The sequence below is a fragment of the Solenopsis invicta genome, chromosome 2 (assembly GCF_016802725.1).
Source record: "Solenopsis invicta isolate M01_SB chromosome 2, UNIL_Sinv_3.0, whole genome shotgun sequence".
In the NCBI taxonomy this organism is placed as follows: Eukaryota; Metazoa; Arthropoda; class Insecta; order Hymenoptera; family Formicidae; genus Solenopsis; species Solenopsis invicta.
In genome coordinates, this window is record NC_052665.1 from 4,986,574 (window position 1) to 5,005,125 (window position 18,552).

An 18,552-nucleotide genomic window follows, 5' to 3' on the forward strand; every position below is an offset into this window, starting at 1 on the left:
TCGCAGCTAGGTCTTCGTGCTTGTATTGTTTGTGTGATTTTATATACTTTCGTCAAGTTCAATGAACTGCGCGCCGAATTAATTTTCAGTCATAACACAATTCTAAATTGAACAAGATTAAGTAATATCACGTATTATTAAATATTAACCCCTTTCCCCCTTGAAACAGCTGTAAAGAAATTATTGCGAAAAATATCACGTCAGCCAGGGTCAATTCATTAAGTTGAAATTTAGTAAAAAAAATTTAACAACTTTTTTCCCCAGCGTAAAAATTAGTGTATGCATTAAAAATTCGCCTGACCGATGAAATTTTAATTCGTACACTAATTTCTACGCTGAGGGAAAAAAATTGTTAAATTTTTAACGACTAACGAGTAAATCTTTTAGAGCGTCATACGTTACCGTTTACAGTTTTCTCTCGTGAAACTTTTGTACACCTTTTTTTTTTAATTTTCAGAAAAGATAGCATCTTATTAAAATTATTGCACAGGTAAAGAAGGAAATTGTAAAATCCGCCCCTGTCGCTGGTAAACGCATTCTTCCGCTGTCTCACACAAACGCGTTGCTTCGCCGTCTCCTGCAGGCGTATCTTTGTCCCGTCTCTCTCAAACGTCCTTTTACCGTTTCTTGCCAGTAGCGGATTTATATGTTCCGACACCCTTATGTAAAGTATACATGCATTCAAATTATAATCGGGATTTCTCTCGTTCCCATTCCTTTTAATGCTGAAATAATTAATCCATAAGTACTCTTTCCGGATCTCTCTCTCTCCCTCTCTCTCTTTTTATCTCATATCCTTTTTCAAATTTTAATTAAGAAGATGTTCTTTCCTGCTCCCTGTAACGCGGACGATTCTGGGATCTAGATGTAACGAATTTAAACCTAAATACATCACTGTCTCCGGCAGAAACGTCTCGCCGCCATCAGCCATAAGTGCAACCTTTCGTCGTCTCAGAAACTCACCGTGTCGTTGCGTCTCGCAAGTGTGTGCATCATTCATTCCGCCGTCTCTCAAAAGCACAGTGTTTAGGGAGTCTCGTAAACGTATCGTTCCGCTAGCCTGCGGGTTACCGTCCTTTCTTTCATTGTCCCTCCCCACAATCCGTCTCCGATGACAACCGGCGCAGCTCGCACGGAAACGCTCGGAGCTGCATTACGTTTTCTTTTTATCCGCGTGTACGTACACAGAGCTAGTACATTTACGTGATTAATCTTACCCGATTAAAACCACAAAAGGGAACTTAACCTTTTAATCGTCGTAGGTGAGACGATAAGCTGCGATACAGTGTCGCTTCGACTTCGAATTCCTATTTTAAAGCAATCGTTTGAATTATCCCGAGCTAAATAATCATTAGCGACAATTGCAACCTTCATTTTAATTATTACGATGTATTTGCTTTTAAAATTATTCGAGCCATCAATCTCGAAGAAATAAAGAGTGCATGGAATCCCAGAATAAAACGCTTGCAGATACTGCGTTAGAGAACGCGAAACAATCTCGTCATTCGCATCGGGCAGGTATAAGAAGCAAATTGCAGAGGGCGCGAGATTAAGAGAGACGTCCGAAATATTGCGCGCGGAGCTACGGGGTATCCAGGGAAGAAACTTCATTTCGCGGTATTTCCGGGTTTACGCTGGGGAAGGGCACGGCGGAACGAGAGTAACAAGATTCTAGGGTTGCGGAAAACGGCGCGTGGCGCGACGTTATTTCATATGGATTTTGACGTAAACGTTCGTTACACTTAAGCACACCGCGCTGCTCCGCTTGCCGCGTGCAATTCCTGGTGCATGCAATTCCTCCGGAATCCCCCGGATTGAACTTTCCCGTCACGTCCCGTGCCTTTTAGTTTCAAGTCCCTCGTGTCTTCCCGAGCTTCTCGGTTTCCTCGAAGAAGACAACTGCCGGCTGAAACTATTAACCGTCGGAGTGTCCCCGAAAATTCTTCGGTCACGGCGAACGCGAAATGTCCCACGGCGAAATAACACGTCTGGGACGTACAGCGCGCGCCGCGCAATCCACAGAGAATTCGTCATGACTTAACGCGCGATCCGTATCTCGTCAAAGAGAAATCTCGGCGAGCGACGCAAGACAGGCAAAAATAATTCAACCGACTCATTAATGTCCCAGCGGGCACCCCTTTAAGCTATATATAATCTTCCTTCATCTGGAATTAATTCCGCCGCCGCGTTCTCCCGTTCAATTCAAAGACCGCGCGAGACCGAATATTATCTGATAAAATATTTCTTCGTATCCGGTTTACAACTAATAATGTATTAAAATTAATTAATCAACGTCACGAATTGTTATTTTTCAGACGGTAAGTGAATGGCAAAAATTCGAAAGGCATTTCGTGAAGAAAGAGAGACACAGAAACGGCGCACTTGTCAGAAGAAAAATTCAACGGAACAGGTAACTCGTAGGCAGGTAGACAGTTTTCTTTCTCTATTGTCATCGAGAAGGTCGACGAGAGGGGCGACGTGTTTACATTGAACGAGCATTTTGTAGGAGCGGTGAATAAAGTGTCTCGTTTGCTTATTGTTAAATATCGTCGAACACGAAATACACGAATGTTAAATGGTCCTTATCGTTTTCATCTCATTGCGCAGCTTTCGATTTTGTTACATTCGAGATGGCGTCGGCTATCATCTATCTGTCATTAATCCGGCTTTTGTTCCCGCATCACGGGACAAACGCCATCCAGGTCATCAATTGCGAACTCCGACGTCCGCTCGCTCACCGAAATGAAATTACGAACGTTCCCTGCTCGACATGCCGCAAGTTGCTCGGAAATGGCAATCTACGTGAATTAGTCCCACAAAAGGCCAGGTCTTAACTCAAGAAATTAACGTAATAAAAAAAATGTTCAAATTCACCCTCTAGTACGATCGAATGTACTTTTCTTTTAATATAGAAATGTTTATCGTCCCAGTACCTTAATGCGTTTCGAATAGTCGTTTAAATCAATCGACGAAATCTGTTATTTTTCATTAAAACGATTAAATGACAAGTGGAAAAGTAAGTTACGAAATGTAATAGAAAAAGCTACTGTGTCTTTTCCTCTTTTGCATTTATAATATTTATATTTTTCGCGCGTATTTCTTACACATAAAAAAATTTAATATCAAATCGACAATCTTTGTTTCATATATAAGCAAGAATATAAAATCTTCTTGAAAGAATTTGTAATCTTTAACAGACATAATTTGCTTACATCAAGAAAATTTTTCTCTTCATGTAAGCGAATCGTGTCTGTTTAAGATTATAAATTTTTTGAAGAAGATTTATATTCTTGCTTATATATAAAATAACGATTGTTGATTTGATATTATTATTTTTTTTCTGTGTAAGAAATTGGAGAAAATGCAAGGAGATGCGTTATTTCTTTCTCGTATTGCACCGTCATGCCTCGTTAAACGTTGGCCAGTTTTATTGCCGCGAATAGTCGGGAGAGTGATCGGTAGCCCGACATTCGAATAACTTCTTGAGGAAATATTGAAACTCGATGTCTCGGGAGGAGAGCGGGAGAGCAGGCTATTCGCGTGGCGCGCGCGCGCGCGTGTGTGTGTGTGTGCGAGAGGTTTGCTCAGAATTTCAATGAGCACCGTTGGAGATCAACGAGAAGAAACTTCTGGACCATGTGACGACGCGGCAGCCGCGCTGTGAGAATGGTCAGAAGGGCGCACCAACTACCGGGAACACTCGAGGTATGCGAGGCGCAACAAACTTCCGGCGTGTTTCGCTCTCTAGCAGGATCGTTGCCTCGAAAATCCTCCAATTTCGAGGGATGCACGAGTTTTGATTCGGAAAGCGAAATCGAATCTTCAAGTGGATCCGTGCTTCTTTCGCCGCTTCCAAAGGTGACCGCGATATAAAATTTCACTTTGCCGAGTTACCGTCGACGGGAGAAGTTTTAAGAGACATTAGCCCCCGAGGCGCTTCTTATCAAAGTCCGAGGAACAAAGCGGGGACAAGTCCTCGAAAGAGGTTTCCACCCCGGGGAAGGGGGAGAAGGATCTGGATTCATTAAACGTCCGGCGGAGGAAACGTCTAGCGAGCGACTTTAGTATCTTGTAATATAATAAGACGGCCATTGTTTTGTTAATTATTTCCCCGGGTGGTTCAGAAGCCTCTCTATTTCGATGCAAAGCAACGATGCGGCGCGGCGCCGCGGTCTTACCTCATCCGTTAGTCAGATAGCAAGTGAAACTACAAGAGAATATCAAAGTTCACTCATACGTGCGCGCTGCAATGCGCGTGCAACTTTCGAGCGCGCTCGCAAAATTCGCGTAGGAGTGAATTCGCGCGGGTGCGCGCGATAAATGATATATTGAATAATTGCGATGGAATAACTGTCGAACGATATGGCGTCGTTGGTTTTCCGGGTCACGGCGGCAAAGTCGCCCGCATTGTGCGGACTAGGTACGTCAATCTCCCGGGAAATGAGATTCAGCTTCGCGGTATCATTAAATCGACGACGTTCCGCGGGGCGGCTTCCAAGGGGCTCGAGACACAAAGGTGATGTCATCGAGTTTACGAAGCGGTTAACGAGATTTCCCGAAAACAAACACTCGCACGCGGCGCTCGCCACGGCGAGAGAGTACAATGAGCAAATTTAGCGTTGCCGGTCGAATTAACGTCGCCACGATGGCACGCCGTCACGGTGTCCACGATAAATGTCGCGAATGCGACAAAGTTCTAATCGCCCCCCGACAATAAAAGTCAACTTCGAGCCAGGCGCCCCATTCAAGCGACTTCGCGGCATTATTGTGAATTTCAAGCGGTAAGTATTCGCTTCGTTACGGTTTTCAACCGGAGTTCGCTTGATGGCCATCAGTTAAGCTGATGTTTAATAAACGTTTCTACGGCGCGATTGTACACGCTACCTGTGCATTGTTTAATGGTATAGCATTGCGGTCATAAATTTTCATGGCGCAGTTAAAAAGGTCAAAGGTTACTTTTTTTGCTAACAATAAGTACAACTGTGGCGAATGCTACAGTGCTTTTCTCTCCGTCCACTTTTATTTCGTCACACGGGTTAGCTGTATAATCCTGACGTATATTTTACAAAGAAAATTTGGAATGTTGCGCGCATTGTGTGCGCTTCCAACGTGGAACGGAGGCTGCTGCAATAGCGGCTGAGAAAAAATAATTTGTGACATTCGTTGAAATTTACGAATAGTGCAATATGGAATTGAAGTCTCCCGTGCGGATCCGTAAATATTTGTTGTATTGTTTTATCTGTTATTAAGCGAGACTCTCTGTTAATTAAACGACAAACTTTCGGACGACACGGAAAGGAGGAACGGTTCGAGAAGAGGACAGAAAACTTTTAGATGCAGAAATGTGAAATCGTGGAAGATAAACTGAAAAAGAAAACCCGAACGGAGCACGCTGATAAAAGAAGAGTCTTACAAAGTTCTCTCTCATCCACCTTGTTGGCCTAACAACATTGTAATACTCGTTCTTATCTCGCCGACGTGGGAGAGGAAAGATCCTCCTCCTCCTCCTCCTCGTTTTCTTCAGCTTAGCACACCGAATTCTGCCCGGATTACTTTGGGTACGTGAGAACGGGCGCACGAGCGTGCAACTCGCTCAAATCTCAGTACTTTATTACTGAACGCTTACTTCATTTCTAAATACAGTTTAAACGTTGTTTGATTCGTTAAACGTTAAATTGTACGGTCTCTCGTTTTGCCCAAGTAAACAAGTCTCTCTACGAGGAAGCGTGTCAGAGTTCTCCCGCGTTTTCCTCCGTTTACAAATTCTCTGATCCTACATCTCGCACACCCTTTATGGGCTCGATTTAAAATATATCTCTATTTGATATTTTTATACGTATTTATGTATCAACGTACAAAGATCAAATACGAGTATAAACCCGATAAACTGCGAATTACAGACATATCGTCTCAAAGAAGAAAGCTTCAAACAAACTAAAAGCAAAGACCCTAAGTTTCCCCCGTACTTTCACGCTGTATCCGAATCCCTTCGCAAAGTTCTTCTTTTGAATTATTTTTTTTTTTTTTTATTTCAATTTCCCGAGTCGGTCCGATACCGGTATTTATTTGCGGAAATTCGGGAAGCTTACCAAGCGCGACGAAGCGCAGGATGAAGGGCAAACGAGATTCACAATTTCCCTCCGAATTCCGGGAGGGGAAGAAAAGAAGGAGGGCGGTTAGAAGCGCCGGAAGGCCGGATCGTCGCGTCCTGGGAGTCTCCCGCGATGCAGGCACACAGAAGAACCGCACGGAAAAGTTCTCCCGGTCGGAGAGAACTACTTCGTTCTCAGAATTTCTCCGAACGCGCGAGGTCGGCGAACGTAACTTTTCCCTACGTGCGCGCGTATCGCGAACGGCTCGCGAAAAAAGGAAGGATTTATTCCCGCGATCTGACGGCGGAATCGCTCGCGCGGGGGTCGCACGAGGATGCGGAAGGAACGGATCTCGAGATATTGTTCATCAATAATTTATGGCGCCGTTGTAGCCGAAGTAGCGATCTGTGCACAAACCGAAATACGCGACGCGAACGCGGAAATAGAAAAATATTTCATCCGGCGGAATAAATAAAGGGAATCGCAACAGTGAATGAGCAATGAATTCTGGGAAAAATACATGTTTCGAACGTTTTTGTGCGTCGCGACGGCCTAATGTCAACTCTCGATGCGGTGGTCAGGGATATTTTATTGCAATCATCTTGATTCATATTTAGGAGGAATTCATGTTCTAAATTTAGGACGTGGTAATACAAATACGATCTCCTTTCGATCGGCTATCTGCACGAAGAGAATTTTCCCAATTTCCAAAATTCACCCTCAAATTATGGTAATCGTGAAACACTATGGACTTCTAAGAATTTTATTGTAATTTTACTAAAAATTCAATATAATTTAATCAAACTATTTTATAATATAAATTTGCTGTATAACAAAGTTTATTCAATTTTATTAAAAATATAATAAAATTCTTCGAAGTTTGTCACGGTGTTGTCTCATAACTAGCGTGTGATTCCGAGGATGGATTCTAGAAAGAGGAAACTCTGTCTGCATATAACATTCCAGTTTTGTTATCCGCGAATCCACGCATTACGTTACTTGTACAAGTGACGCAGGTGGGAACGTAATAAATGTGCATAGCGTCTCGCATCGGGAGATGTCCATCACCGGCGGGCGCTGCGCTGTCGCAAATTCGCGGTCTGCATTCATGGACGTATCCGGCTGGCCGAGCTTCAGTTTTTGATTTTTTTTTTATTTTTTGAAGCGATTACCGATCGATCCGCGAATATATACCTACGATTTCTGTGGCGGCCTGCAGTCGAACGTCGATACAGGCAAGCTGCATGTCAAGCACGGACAAGACACGCATCCAGCCAGTCAGGATCGGAAACCGTGAACAAATCGCATTGGAACATAACGCGAGAAAAATATCGTGGCGCAATTTTTCCCGAAACCCAGGCACTTCGACGTACATTTTCTCGTTCGATTTCCAGGAGAAGGTGCACTTGAAAGTGACTAAAATATCTATTACCTTCTTATTTATATGTAAAAAAATGTACGTAGATTGCTTCTTACACATTTGGAAATATAAAATATTTGAATATGTCTAAATATCTAAAAAAAAAGAAGCTGAGTTCAAAAAAACTGAGTTCTCCGGTGGTTTGACTAGAATGATTAATAATTGAAGATGAATAATAATTTAATTTAAATTTTGATTTGATTTATCACCTTGTAGCTCTCACCTTTGTAGTTATCACCTTTATACTCTTTATTTGAAAGTTGATTAGTTAAACAAAAAGAACGTTACAAAAAAAAACTTTTTTCAAGCAACAATTGAGATTCAGAGAAAACCTGTTTAAAAAAGTATCGATTAAAAAATAACCAATTATATAAAAATAAAAAAAAAGATAAATCAAATGTATTGACCCAATCTCATTGACCCAATGAGAAAAAAACAAAGATAATTTTATTTTGTGATTTCGCAACAGTACCCTTTTCCTTACGCTTCCTAAAAGCTTGGTAAAATCCGAAAGCGAGCGAGTTATCACAACGTAACTCGCGTGGGCAGCCGAGGTGAACGTTTGCACACGGGATATGCGATAGGCGCGGATCCGGGGCGACAGTTTTCGAGTACATCACCCGGTACGTTACGCGACTAATGCCGTGATAAAGGGGTGTCCGAGTGATGAAGAGAAAAGTAGAATGGAACGGAGACACGGCAGACAGCGCAAGAGGAGGCTATGGCAAAGAGTGAAGAGTAGAAAATCCGCTTTTGCTACACGAGCACGTAACGTTTCGAGAATAATTATATTTATATGGAACAATTATGAGGTGGAACACATACGGCCGGTGACGTCCGGGTTGAGAACTTTTGAAGACGCAAGATCGAGATTTATGATAATTTCATGGCCCCAGAGCGTCGTACTTATTAATATTGCAGATGACGTGATGCGCTTACACAAATAATCCCACATTCTAATTGGAGCGCTAATAATCTAAACACGGGGGAGATATCTCTCTCTCTCTCTCCGCCTCTCCGTCCGTTGCTAGACTGAAGGAAGCTAAGGGATCAAATTAATTCCCTCAACGTTACGGTAGCATTCAAGATTCATAATAGTACTTATAATGCTCGTGGATAACGATTATCTCTGCGCGTAGCGTGTACAGCGGCGCGTTTCAATTTATATTCATGCTTAATGTTCGGGACGTCATAAAAAAATGTAGGAGACGCAATGAAAGGGTCGTCGAAAAACTGACACCGAGTAGCGGGCATAACTCGTGAATCGGCCCTTCTTAATCCGCGCGACCTCGCAGCTCGTCGCCAACTTTTACGACGCTTTTAACGGCCCGCCAGCTTGCGAGCGTTTTATCGTAAGACAAGAAAAAGCTTCGATGCAAATGACAGACGTTAAGTGAGGAAACTGTTTTCCTCTATCAATTAATGCCGTTGAATTTTTTTTATCCCATTATCGAACGACATAAAAAATGCGTCATAAAGGAGTCGCCCGGGGAGAAATTGAATTGTGAACTGGACGGCCGACAATAAAATAGATATGTACTTAACTGACATCTGTAAGATACTCAGAATTTAAGTGAAAGTGTTGATATACGAAAAGGAAACATCAAAATACCAATAGAGTCTTCCACTAACAGTGAGAGTACTAGCCGGAACAAGGGATCTCGAGTTCAAATCCACCAAAGCCCCAATTTTTCCATCGTATACCGGATTCCTACCAGCTTTCCTAATAGCAGTATCTTACAGAAAATCTACATCAGCAGCCAATGAATATGAAGCAGTAATGAGAGTATCTTACAGATTTTCAGACAATATCTTACAGTAATTTCTTGACATAAATGTTTACGTTACCTCTATCCAGTTAGCATCTCCACCATAGAAAATGTACACAAGATATTTATCAAAATTAAGTGCTAATTAGATGCTAATTTGGTGTTCTATTTCTGATTTTAATGCTCAAACAGTTTAGCAGTTTACGTTCATACATTCATGTGGATCTTGTATTATTAAGTTTGTTTAATACAAATTTGTATTTGATATACTGCGGCTTTCCAGCACTATGAAGTGGCCTTTTCGACAATCGTATCAGGCGATATGCTTACAACATAGCCATTCCATAGTGCTGGAACAAGGGATCTGAGGAAATAATTAAGAAGAACCAAAGAGCATTGAACAAAGCAATGTGGGATTTGAATTAGAAAAGAGTGAAAATGGGAACAGCAGGAGAAAAAAATCATATGTAGTCTGATAGAAAGAAACTCGCGAAAGATGGACAAATGGTAATCTACAACACTTCCGTTCGATATTGCACATTTATTTTATGTTACCTTTGTACGATTCTTAGAAAAAGGCATATTCAAAAATTGTTGATATGCGAGCGGAAAACATGAGGGAAACAATGGAGTCGTGATCTAGTAGGAAGAAAACTAGTTGGAACGAGGGATCCCGAGTTCAAAGCTAGCCAGCTCTTTTATTTTTCAGTTGCCTACTGATTTTTCCATTGCGACATTAAAGAGATTCTTACACAATGGAGCCCTTTATCCAGATAAGAATCCATGGCTCTTTACTTTTGCCTCCCGACGAATATGAAGCAGTAACGAGAGTGTCTACAGATTTCCAGAGAATATCTCACACATCTGTCACTCTCCAGCGTGTTATTTTTGAACGTGTAGCGAAAGCAACGAGACCACGTCTCGACGAAACTTAGCGTTGTAAACTCGTACCTAAGCGCACGACTATTGTGGCAAGAAGTTTCACGTCGATTCGGTGAAACTGTCTGCGAAAGACAATTTGTATCTGCCTGGGCGTCCGTGCGACACAAAAATATTTCAAACTGCCTACTTCAAATTTTCTCTTTCCTCCGGAAAGAGAAGTACGTACTTTTTCATTTAATTTTTTCTTTTTTTAGAAAATGTGGCGCTCGATTTTAAACATGTATTTTTAACACTATTTTAAATAATTCTTCGTGAAATTTGCTTTCTTATATGAAGACATTGTTCATAAACTTCGTTTATTTTAAACATCTTTAAACAGTTTTCTCCTCTAAGTCTACTCTTCAGAGCCATTTATCTTGTTGATATTTGAACAGTTTATCATGTTCAAATCTTTTACTCCAAACACGAGATACACGTAACAGTATGATTATTAAGAGACGCCACCCTGTCATAAAACGAACGCCGTAAAACGAAGACATCACGTGTCTTCGGGTGCATCAACATCTTCTCCGTATACCGTGCACTTAGACTGCAAAATAGTACATCGCGAACTACTCAACTTTCGCGAGATTATTTTCAGGATGTAAAATGCGCGTTTTCTATCTCCCTATCAGTAACACACGCGTTACATCGCATACGATACGCGAATGCGTATGCGAATTGCACAGCTGCGTTCGGACATGACGACTATACCGGAGGGAGGAAGTCTCGCGGGCGTGTGTACAGAGCAGATCGCATCATATTCCATTCGCGCTCACGCTCGTGGAGATCCTAGAGAGAGCTATTGACTGCTATTGACCGCATCTCAGACAGGGGGTAGATTTCTTTCCTCGTCTTCGTCCCGCGTAGGAAGGATTCGCTTCTCACGGTCGGCGTATAATTCGATATCGCGATCAAGAGATCAGCACAGATTTCTCGCATTTTCGGCGGGCGTCTTCGGTTCGCTGACATGGAAATCGAAGCTTCCACTCGCGCGCGTCGAGCATATAGGAATTCTACATGTACACGAATAAATGCATTGTAATCCAAAACGCACCTCCATCCGTCGTGATCTTGTCACCGTGCACGCGCGCGCGCGCGCGTTTTGCCATTCACGAGTCGCATCATTTCCCGAGAAGAAACGAAACCTCGACAATACCTACCTCATGAAGAAAAACTGCGCCAATTATAATTACCTCCGAACTCAAATTCCCGAGAGATCTCAACGCAAAAGTAGGTCTCCCAATGATTTATTAAGGATACCTTGTATGTGTGAAGCTGGCATATCATTTTGTGGAAACTCACTAAACATTGACAGTTCTGGGTTTATTTTCAATAGTTCTACAGTTCTTGATAGATAAAACAAATAGTTTTGGCTTTTAATACCTCAGCTCGCTACAACGTGAAGCTTCAAAGACAAGTCTATGACGGTTTATCTAAAGAATTTATTAAAATAAGTGCATCACAGTAATTCTTAATCGTATTTCGATATCAATTCTTTCTTATTGCCAAAGTAATCAATTCGATTACACCGAATTGCAGAAACGTCCTTTATCCCAAAAAGGACTTGCACTTTTCTTGTATTTCTTACACGGAAAGAACAATTTTGTTGGAATACAAATCCGAAAATAATTTATGTTAAACCACTAAAAATATTCATGTTGGACGTTTGGTTGGTTATTAAGAATGTCAATTTTTTGTAGCAGTATCATCAATATCATCATGTTTGAATGTCTTACATAATTATTTTGATAGTTCAATATAAAATTATTTTCTTATCTGTATCTAGTTAAATTTTTAGATATTACAATAAAATTGTTCTTTCCGTGTACAATTACCATAAGTTGTTTATAGCGTCACGCACAGATTGCGATAATAAATTCTTAAATTTAATGAAACAAACGTCAAGAGATTTAAAGGGCAAATATCTTTTTCCAAAATTTGATAATTTTTCCAAGTAAAAAATATTTTATTACCTCCACAAATTTTATAATATACTACAAATGTATTGTATTATAATATAACATGTAACTTAATATAACACAATATAGTATTATATTAATATAATATGGTATGAAATAAGTACATTATATATTACTTAGTTTTTTGTGCATAAACTATAAAATAATAATGTAAATCTATTGTTTCTGCTTTATTATGTTGTTCATTACCATGATTAACTTTGTTATGATATTCACGTACAAAGTCATCCATGAATTCTTTCTTTTCAATAGGTGGCATCGCATCCAAAAAGGTAAACATAGCAAATATAGAAGCTGTAAAAATAGTTAATGTAAATATATCTATGTTAACGTTAATAATCAATGTAAAATATAAAATATTGTAAAGTTATAAATAAAATAAAATAAGATGGAAAACTTATGCAAAATATAATAATGTCACACCTGAAATTTAAACTTTATGTATCAGGTAAACATAACTTACATAAAAATGCGTTTGTATTTATGTTGGAAAAATCTTGCGCCTGAATTTCACAATGTTTAATATTAAACCCGATACTTTCAAGTAAGACTGTAAGTTCTTCACAGGGTCTGGCTGAATCGGAAAATGGAAATCCAAATTTCCTCTATAAATGTAAGAGCAATAATTAACATTTTTATCTAAAAAGATGGCGCGAAAAGACACAATATTAAATAATATTGACTTGCAGGTAAGGTGCAAAACGAATATCCTGCGTCATTTTCTTAATGACGTCTATCGTAGCATGAGATACTCCAAAAAATACAAGGATAGTTCCACCAGGTTGAAGCATGCAATACATATTTTGAAATATTCTCCTATTGTATAAAGAAGAAAAGTATTATTAATTTATGCATTTATTATTTTCGCGAGCAATAAGAAAATTAAAATACAAATTATTGTGGCAATCGCTTCGCCACATACCCAACTGACAAAAGCAAAAATTAACGAGCACAGAAAGAAAACAAAAAGATGTATTTAGAGTCAAGCATTTTAGATAAACATATACGTTTCATAGCAGAATTATATATACAGATAATAATAATATTAACTATGCCTACTTAAGTTTCTATTTACTGTATATATAATTCTACTATGAAACGTATATGTTTATCTAAAATGCTCAACTCTAAATACATCTTTTTGTTTTCTTCCTGTGCTCGTTAATTTTTGTTTTTGTCAGTTAGGTACGTGGCGAAGCAATTGCCACATTATAATAAAATATTTTATACTAGTTGGCATTAATAAAATATCAACTAGTATAACATAATATGATTATTACATTTGAATTGTATTCAATAAAATTGTAATTTTAAAACAATTTAATTTACGCTTGTTTAAGAACTTTTTTCACCTAGCGTCATTGCACCAGTGCAAGGTGTGAAATGAAAAGATGTGATCAAACTTAGAAAGATATTTTTCAGGTAAACTTTCAATTTCAATATCCAATATTTCGAATTCGAGACGTTCGTTATCACCGTATGTTTTTTGCGCATATTTAACCATGGCCGTAGAAATATCTGTACCTGCGTAAATTATAAGATCATTAAATTAAAAAATAATTTACATCTTGTGACATTCGATAAAATTATTACTTCTTACCAATTATTACAGCTTTTGGATCAAGACTTGGTAAAAGAATACTTGTTGTTATGTCTCCAGGGCCGCAACCAACATCCATACATTTTCCACATATATTTTTTAGCTCTTCACCAAACAAGTTTATTATATTTCGTACATTGTCTTTTTGCACTTCGTTAAGAGAAGTGTGCTTTGCTGGATTCATCTTTGACAATGCCGTTAATATATTATGTTTTATTATTATGTATAAAACTATTCAAACGTTGAAATAATTATTTTACCTCTATAATTTGGGATAAAATAAATAATAATATTTAATAAGAATGGTGACATTAGTAAATTATGTTTAACTGATTATGTTTGATGAAGAAAAAAAAACGTTTCAGATACCTGTAACTCTTATAATTAATTTCTCTATAAATGCCAATTAGTTCACAAACTCAATATGCAAAAACTGAACGTATTGTTTAATGTACCCTAGTGCGTTTAATTGATTTGTTGTGAGTTTTTACGCGCTTGGTGTCAGACTGTAATTTATTGTAGAACCGATTCATAATGTCCAGCAAACTTAGCTATATAAGCAATTAAATTAGAGTAACTTCGTAAAAGAATAAACGCAAAACGTTTGTTAGATAAACCAGTACTATTGACTTGGATTACTCGCGCCCAACTGACAATGAGATTAATTTCTGCTAATCATCGAACATTTACATCATTAGTACAACTTTTACAGAACAAAGTTACATTTGCGTATAATGCAATTGATTAATCGATGAATTAAAGAACTTATCACATTTACACATATGTTTACGCACTTGTTTCCACGTCTTTTACACTCTATATTTCTTTACAAAAAACTAACTAACATAAACATTGTTTTCAATGCCAACATATTTGAAACTACACAATCTAAGAAAAAATAATCATCTATTTTGAAAAAAGGCTTGTATAATGCATGTTGCACAATGTAACAGTTTTTCTGCAACAGCCGAATATGTATCTACTGATATTTCATTTTTTTTCTCATTTATTTGTCAATAGTGCAAAATTTCAGTTCCATAGAAAAAATCATGATGCATGTATATATTACTGTGCATAATTATTGTACAATTTACTATTTATGTAATATTGCTTTATATCAGAGATTTTTTCCAAAAAGAAGTTTTATAGTGTAGAGGAGAGTTGCTGAATGCGTACCGGTCGCCTGAATAGTATCTCGTTACTATTTTAGTTTTTTTACTTGATATTTAATGACAAAGCAACATTTAATGACAAAAATATAAAATAAACGAGAATCGAACAGTATTGTGCGGCTAGAGTACGTTATAGGGAAAGGCCTGAGTCTGATCCTCGGCTGGCGTACGGCTAGTGCACGAGTCGAGCCTAAGCTCGAGGACGCCTGGATAGCGAGAACCGAGGAGTCGAAAGGAGATTTGAAAGGAAGGAGTCTGTTTGAATCACAAAATATAAATATTTGATTACTTACAATTGCTCCGATTTCTTCTTGGTTATAGCTCTTGATGCAGGTTTGCGGCGTCGATTATAGTAATATTGTGATATTCGTATGTATATTGCTAATGGCGATGTTTGATGCTTCGATGCTTCGTCGTATGTTGACAGTATTGCTTCTCAATATACTCTCCGCCGGTTGGGTGTCGAGCGAGTGTTTTTATATCCAGCGACTGCGCGAAATCGCGGCTTGGCGTAATTACTATTATCACAAAGTAAGCATTTTTGCAATACTTTGAATAGTTACTTTTACAACGCCAGAAAGGAACCTAATCTCTGATAACGCATATTTTACAAGTGTTCCACTTATCGCTTTCTTTCTTTTCGTATCTATCAGCGCAAAGTTTTGTAGTTTAAAATTTTTTAATTTTAATAAAACTTTCTTATTTCTGTTTCCTCTTTAATCTTTGAGGTTAAATGTTATATATTCCATTGAAACTTTTCTAAATTAAATATTACATCCACTTAGGTTAGAACAGAAAGGAATTTCAATGGAAACACACAGTTGCTATCTCTTGAATTTCATTTAGAAAGGAATTAAAGATACTACCACTTGGATTTTATTAAAAAAATAAACACTGTCACCTGCACTTTATTTGTTAAAAGTAATACAGCAGTTATTTCAAAGAGCAATATATTCTTTTTATAATTAGCACAATTTAAAGATTTCATACTTTTTTTTGAAAAAATACATTTAGGTTAGATTAAATTTAGAATATATATTTTTAAGTAACTCGTTAAATACACTTGAGTTAGAATAGGAAGATTTTCAATGAGAATACAGAGACAGAACTACTTAGGTTTTGTATAGGAATTAAAGAGTACCGCATGGGTAAGAACAGAAAATTTTTTCAATGATGATACAAAGATAGTACCACTTGGTTTTTGTAAAAAAAAAAATAAATAAACATTTAAGAGATACATCCACTTGGCGCCTTTTTTACCTTTTTTTTAAACCTTGTTTTATTACGCGATTCTTAAATGTATTTAAGATCAAAAACTGTACTTTTCTTTGACCATTGCATTGAACATGTATATGTACACATTAATCCTTATATCAATATTACGAAAAAAATGATTCCAAGTTGTGATTTCGCGAAGGCATTCTTTTATTGACGTTTGACAAGCAATTCAAGAAAAAAGAACCAGGTGACATGGAATTAGTGCTTGGCGACAATCGTGGCAATCAGATTGTTCTGTCTTATAGAACGTGGAGAGAGTAAAATATAAATAATAATATTGAAAATAGACAAAATATAATTTTCGTGGTATCAAATTATATTCAAACGTGTCTAAATTGAATTTTACCATTCTGTGGTCTCATCTGTCAGCGCTTGCAAGATTTGCGTTTTTGAATACGTGAATGATCTCATCACAAAATATGTAATTTCCTTATTTGATTGTCGATACGGGAATTACAAAATAAAAAGAACTTTAAAAACGTTACCGCATTAGTCGCTCAGTGAACAACTCACGAAAATACGAGGAGAAAAATGGCAAACTATTACGTTCCGATACAGACCGAAGCATGCGAGAAATCGTAAGTATCTATACATTTTTTTAAATACTTTTTTCATATTTTTGTTTCTACAGATTGTTCTTTTTTCATATTTTTGTTTCTATCAGATTGTTCTGCCTCATAGAACATAGAGATTATTGGTTGAGAAACGCATGGACATCGAGGGACTTATACAGTCAAAAAAGCTGCATCATCGATTTATGAACTGATTGTGGAACTCGTTAAACTGCGCGAAGAAAATATTGTAAAATTAACATCACACAATGCTTATATTTACATGAAGCCGACAATGTATTATTTATATTTGCACTTAAATATTGCGCCGAGCACGTATATTTCACACTATATCAGAATAATGTTACTAAAAAATATAAACATTTTGTAACTCTTTTACATCAGAATTATAATCCGCCTAGCTATACTACTCTTCTTAAATAATAAAACTCTGCGTAAATAATAAAACATACAAAGTCTGAGTAATTTTCAACAAGTTTAGTAATTGCTCTTATCATTTTTATCTTATAGCTTATTTTTGAGGACATAATTATCTTTTGTTATTTTATCGTTAGCAAATTTTTTCATATTATTTGGTTATAAAATAAAACCATAAATTTCTAGATCATAGTTTATCTAACTGACTTGAAAAATGACGGTAGCATTAAACGAACAATATTGTGGCATGTAGGCATGCAATTCGGTCGTGACATTTTCCATCTCTCTAGTGTGATACATTATATCAGTGAGAGGACACTCAAGAAACTTGCATTATCGATCAAGTATTTCATGGATGATTTAAAAGTCAGATACATTTTGCGCAATATATTTTCATTCATGTGAAGTTTTGTGCTTAGCCTGTTTTACTTTGATTAAATTATACAACACAAGGAAAAATTGCCGAATACGTATCCGTTCTTAATATTTCTTTTTGTTTTTTTTTTTATTTGACAAGTCGTCAAGTTATGTGGAGAAAAGAAATTATTTCTTAATTAACGCTAATTTATTTGATACGCAAATAAACATCGAAAATTATAACTTAATATTTCACCCATTATAATCGCATAGTTTATATTTAATTTTTCAACAATAAGAAATTAATTTATAATAATCTATTTATTAATTTAATATAATTATGGGTCTTTTAATCATTAATATTTACTTTTAACTATTTTCAATAATTTATCTCGAAAAAGAGGATCAAAATAATAAATAACAATGAAAAGATAAGGACATTAAAATATGGTAAATTAACTTGAATTAATTTTTGCAATTGAAAAATTGTTTGCAATTATCAGTTTTAGATTAATATCATTCATTGTTATAAAATTTGTGATAGTAAAACTTAAGGAAACTTGACAAAGAATATAAAAATATTATTTTAATTTTTATGATAATTGCAAATGTGTATGTACAATAAATGTAAAATATTCTACAACAAACCTTTTTTATGAAAATATAAATCTTTAATATAAAATTGCATTATTGCATTATTATCAGTTACGTAAAGTGATCCACAATTAACATCAATTATACCTGATTTTTTTAAGTGTTAGCAACGTATTCTGAATTTTTATCTATGTTATAGCCTAGCAATAACACGATGCATGATAATCGGAATTAGATTACCATGACCCAGAAAGATAAATCATTGTAAAGCATTTTCGTAATACCCGAAAATCCGAGAACCTAACGAACGAACCATTGCGCCTAAACGTATTGCGAAACCGTTAACTTCGCGGAAGTGCCAATTACGTCAAACAGCAC

General features: G+C 37.1%; 2 protein-coding genes across 13 annotated transcripts in view; both read right to left on the reverse strand.

Moving 5' to 3' along the window:
• Nucleotides 1–18,552, reverse strand: part of LOC105199142 — a 168,539-nt gene that overhangs the window by 106,472 nt on the left and 43,515 nt on the right. The gene's annotated exons all lie outside the window — the stretch shown is intronic.
• Nucleotides 12,295–15,881, reverse strand: LOC105199041 (juvenile hormone acid O-methyltransferase). 2 transcript variants are annotated; one of them, XM_026133132.2, is made up of 6 exons: nt 15,250–15,881; nt 13,785–13,968; nt 13,537–13,708; nt 12,868–13,000; nt 12,648–12,789; nt 12,295–12,478 (listed from the first exon to the last, which is right to left on the reverse strand). In XM_026133132.2, exons 2-6 carry the CDS (start codon nt 13,966–13,968, stop codon nt 12,297–12,299), a joined length of 813 nt encoding a protein of 270 aa, XP_025988917.1. In that variant the 5' UTR covers nt 15,250–15,881; the 3' UTR covers nt 12,295–12,296. The 2 variants fall into 2 exon arrangements, with proteins under 2 accessions (XP_025988917.1, XP_011164250.1); XM_011165948.3 differs by having other exon boundaries at nt 13,785–14,046; nt 15,250–15,880.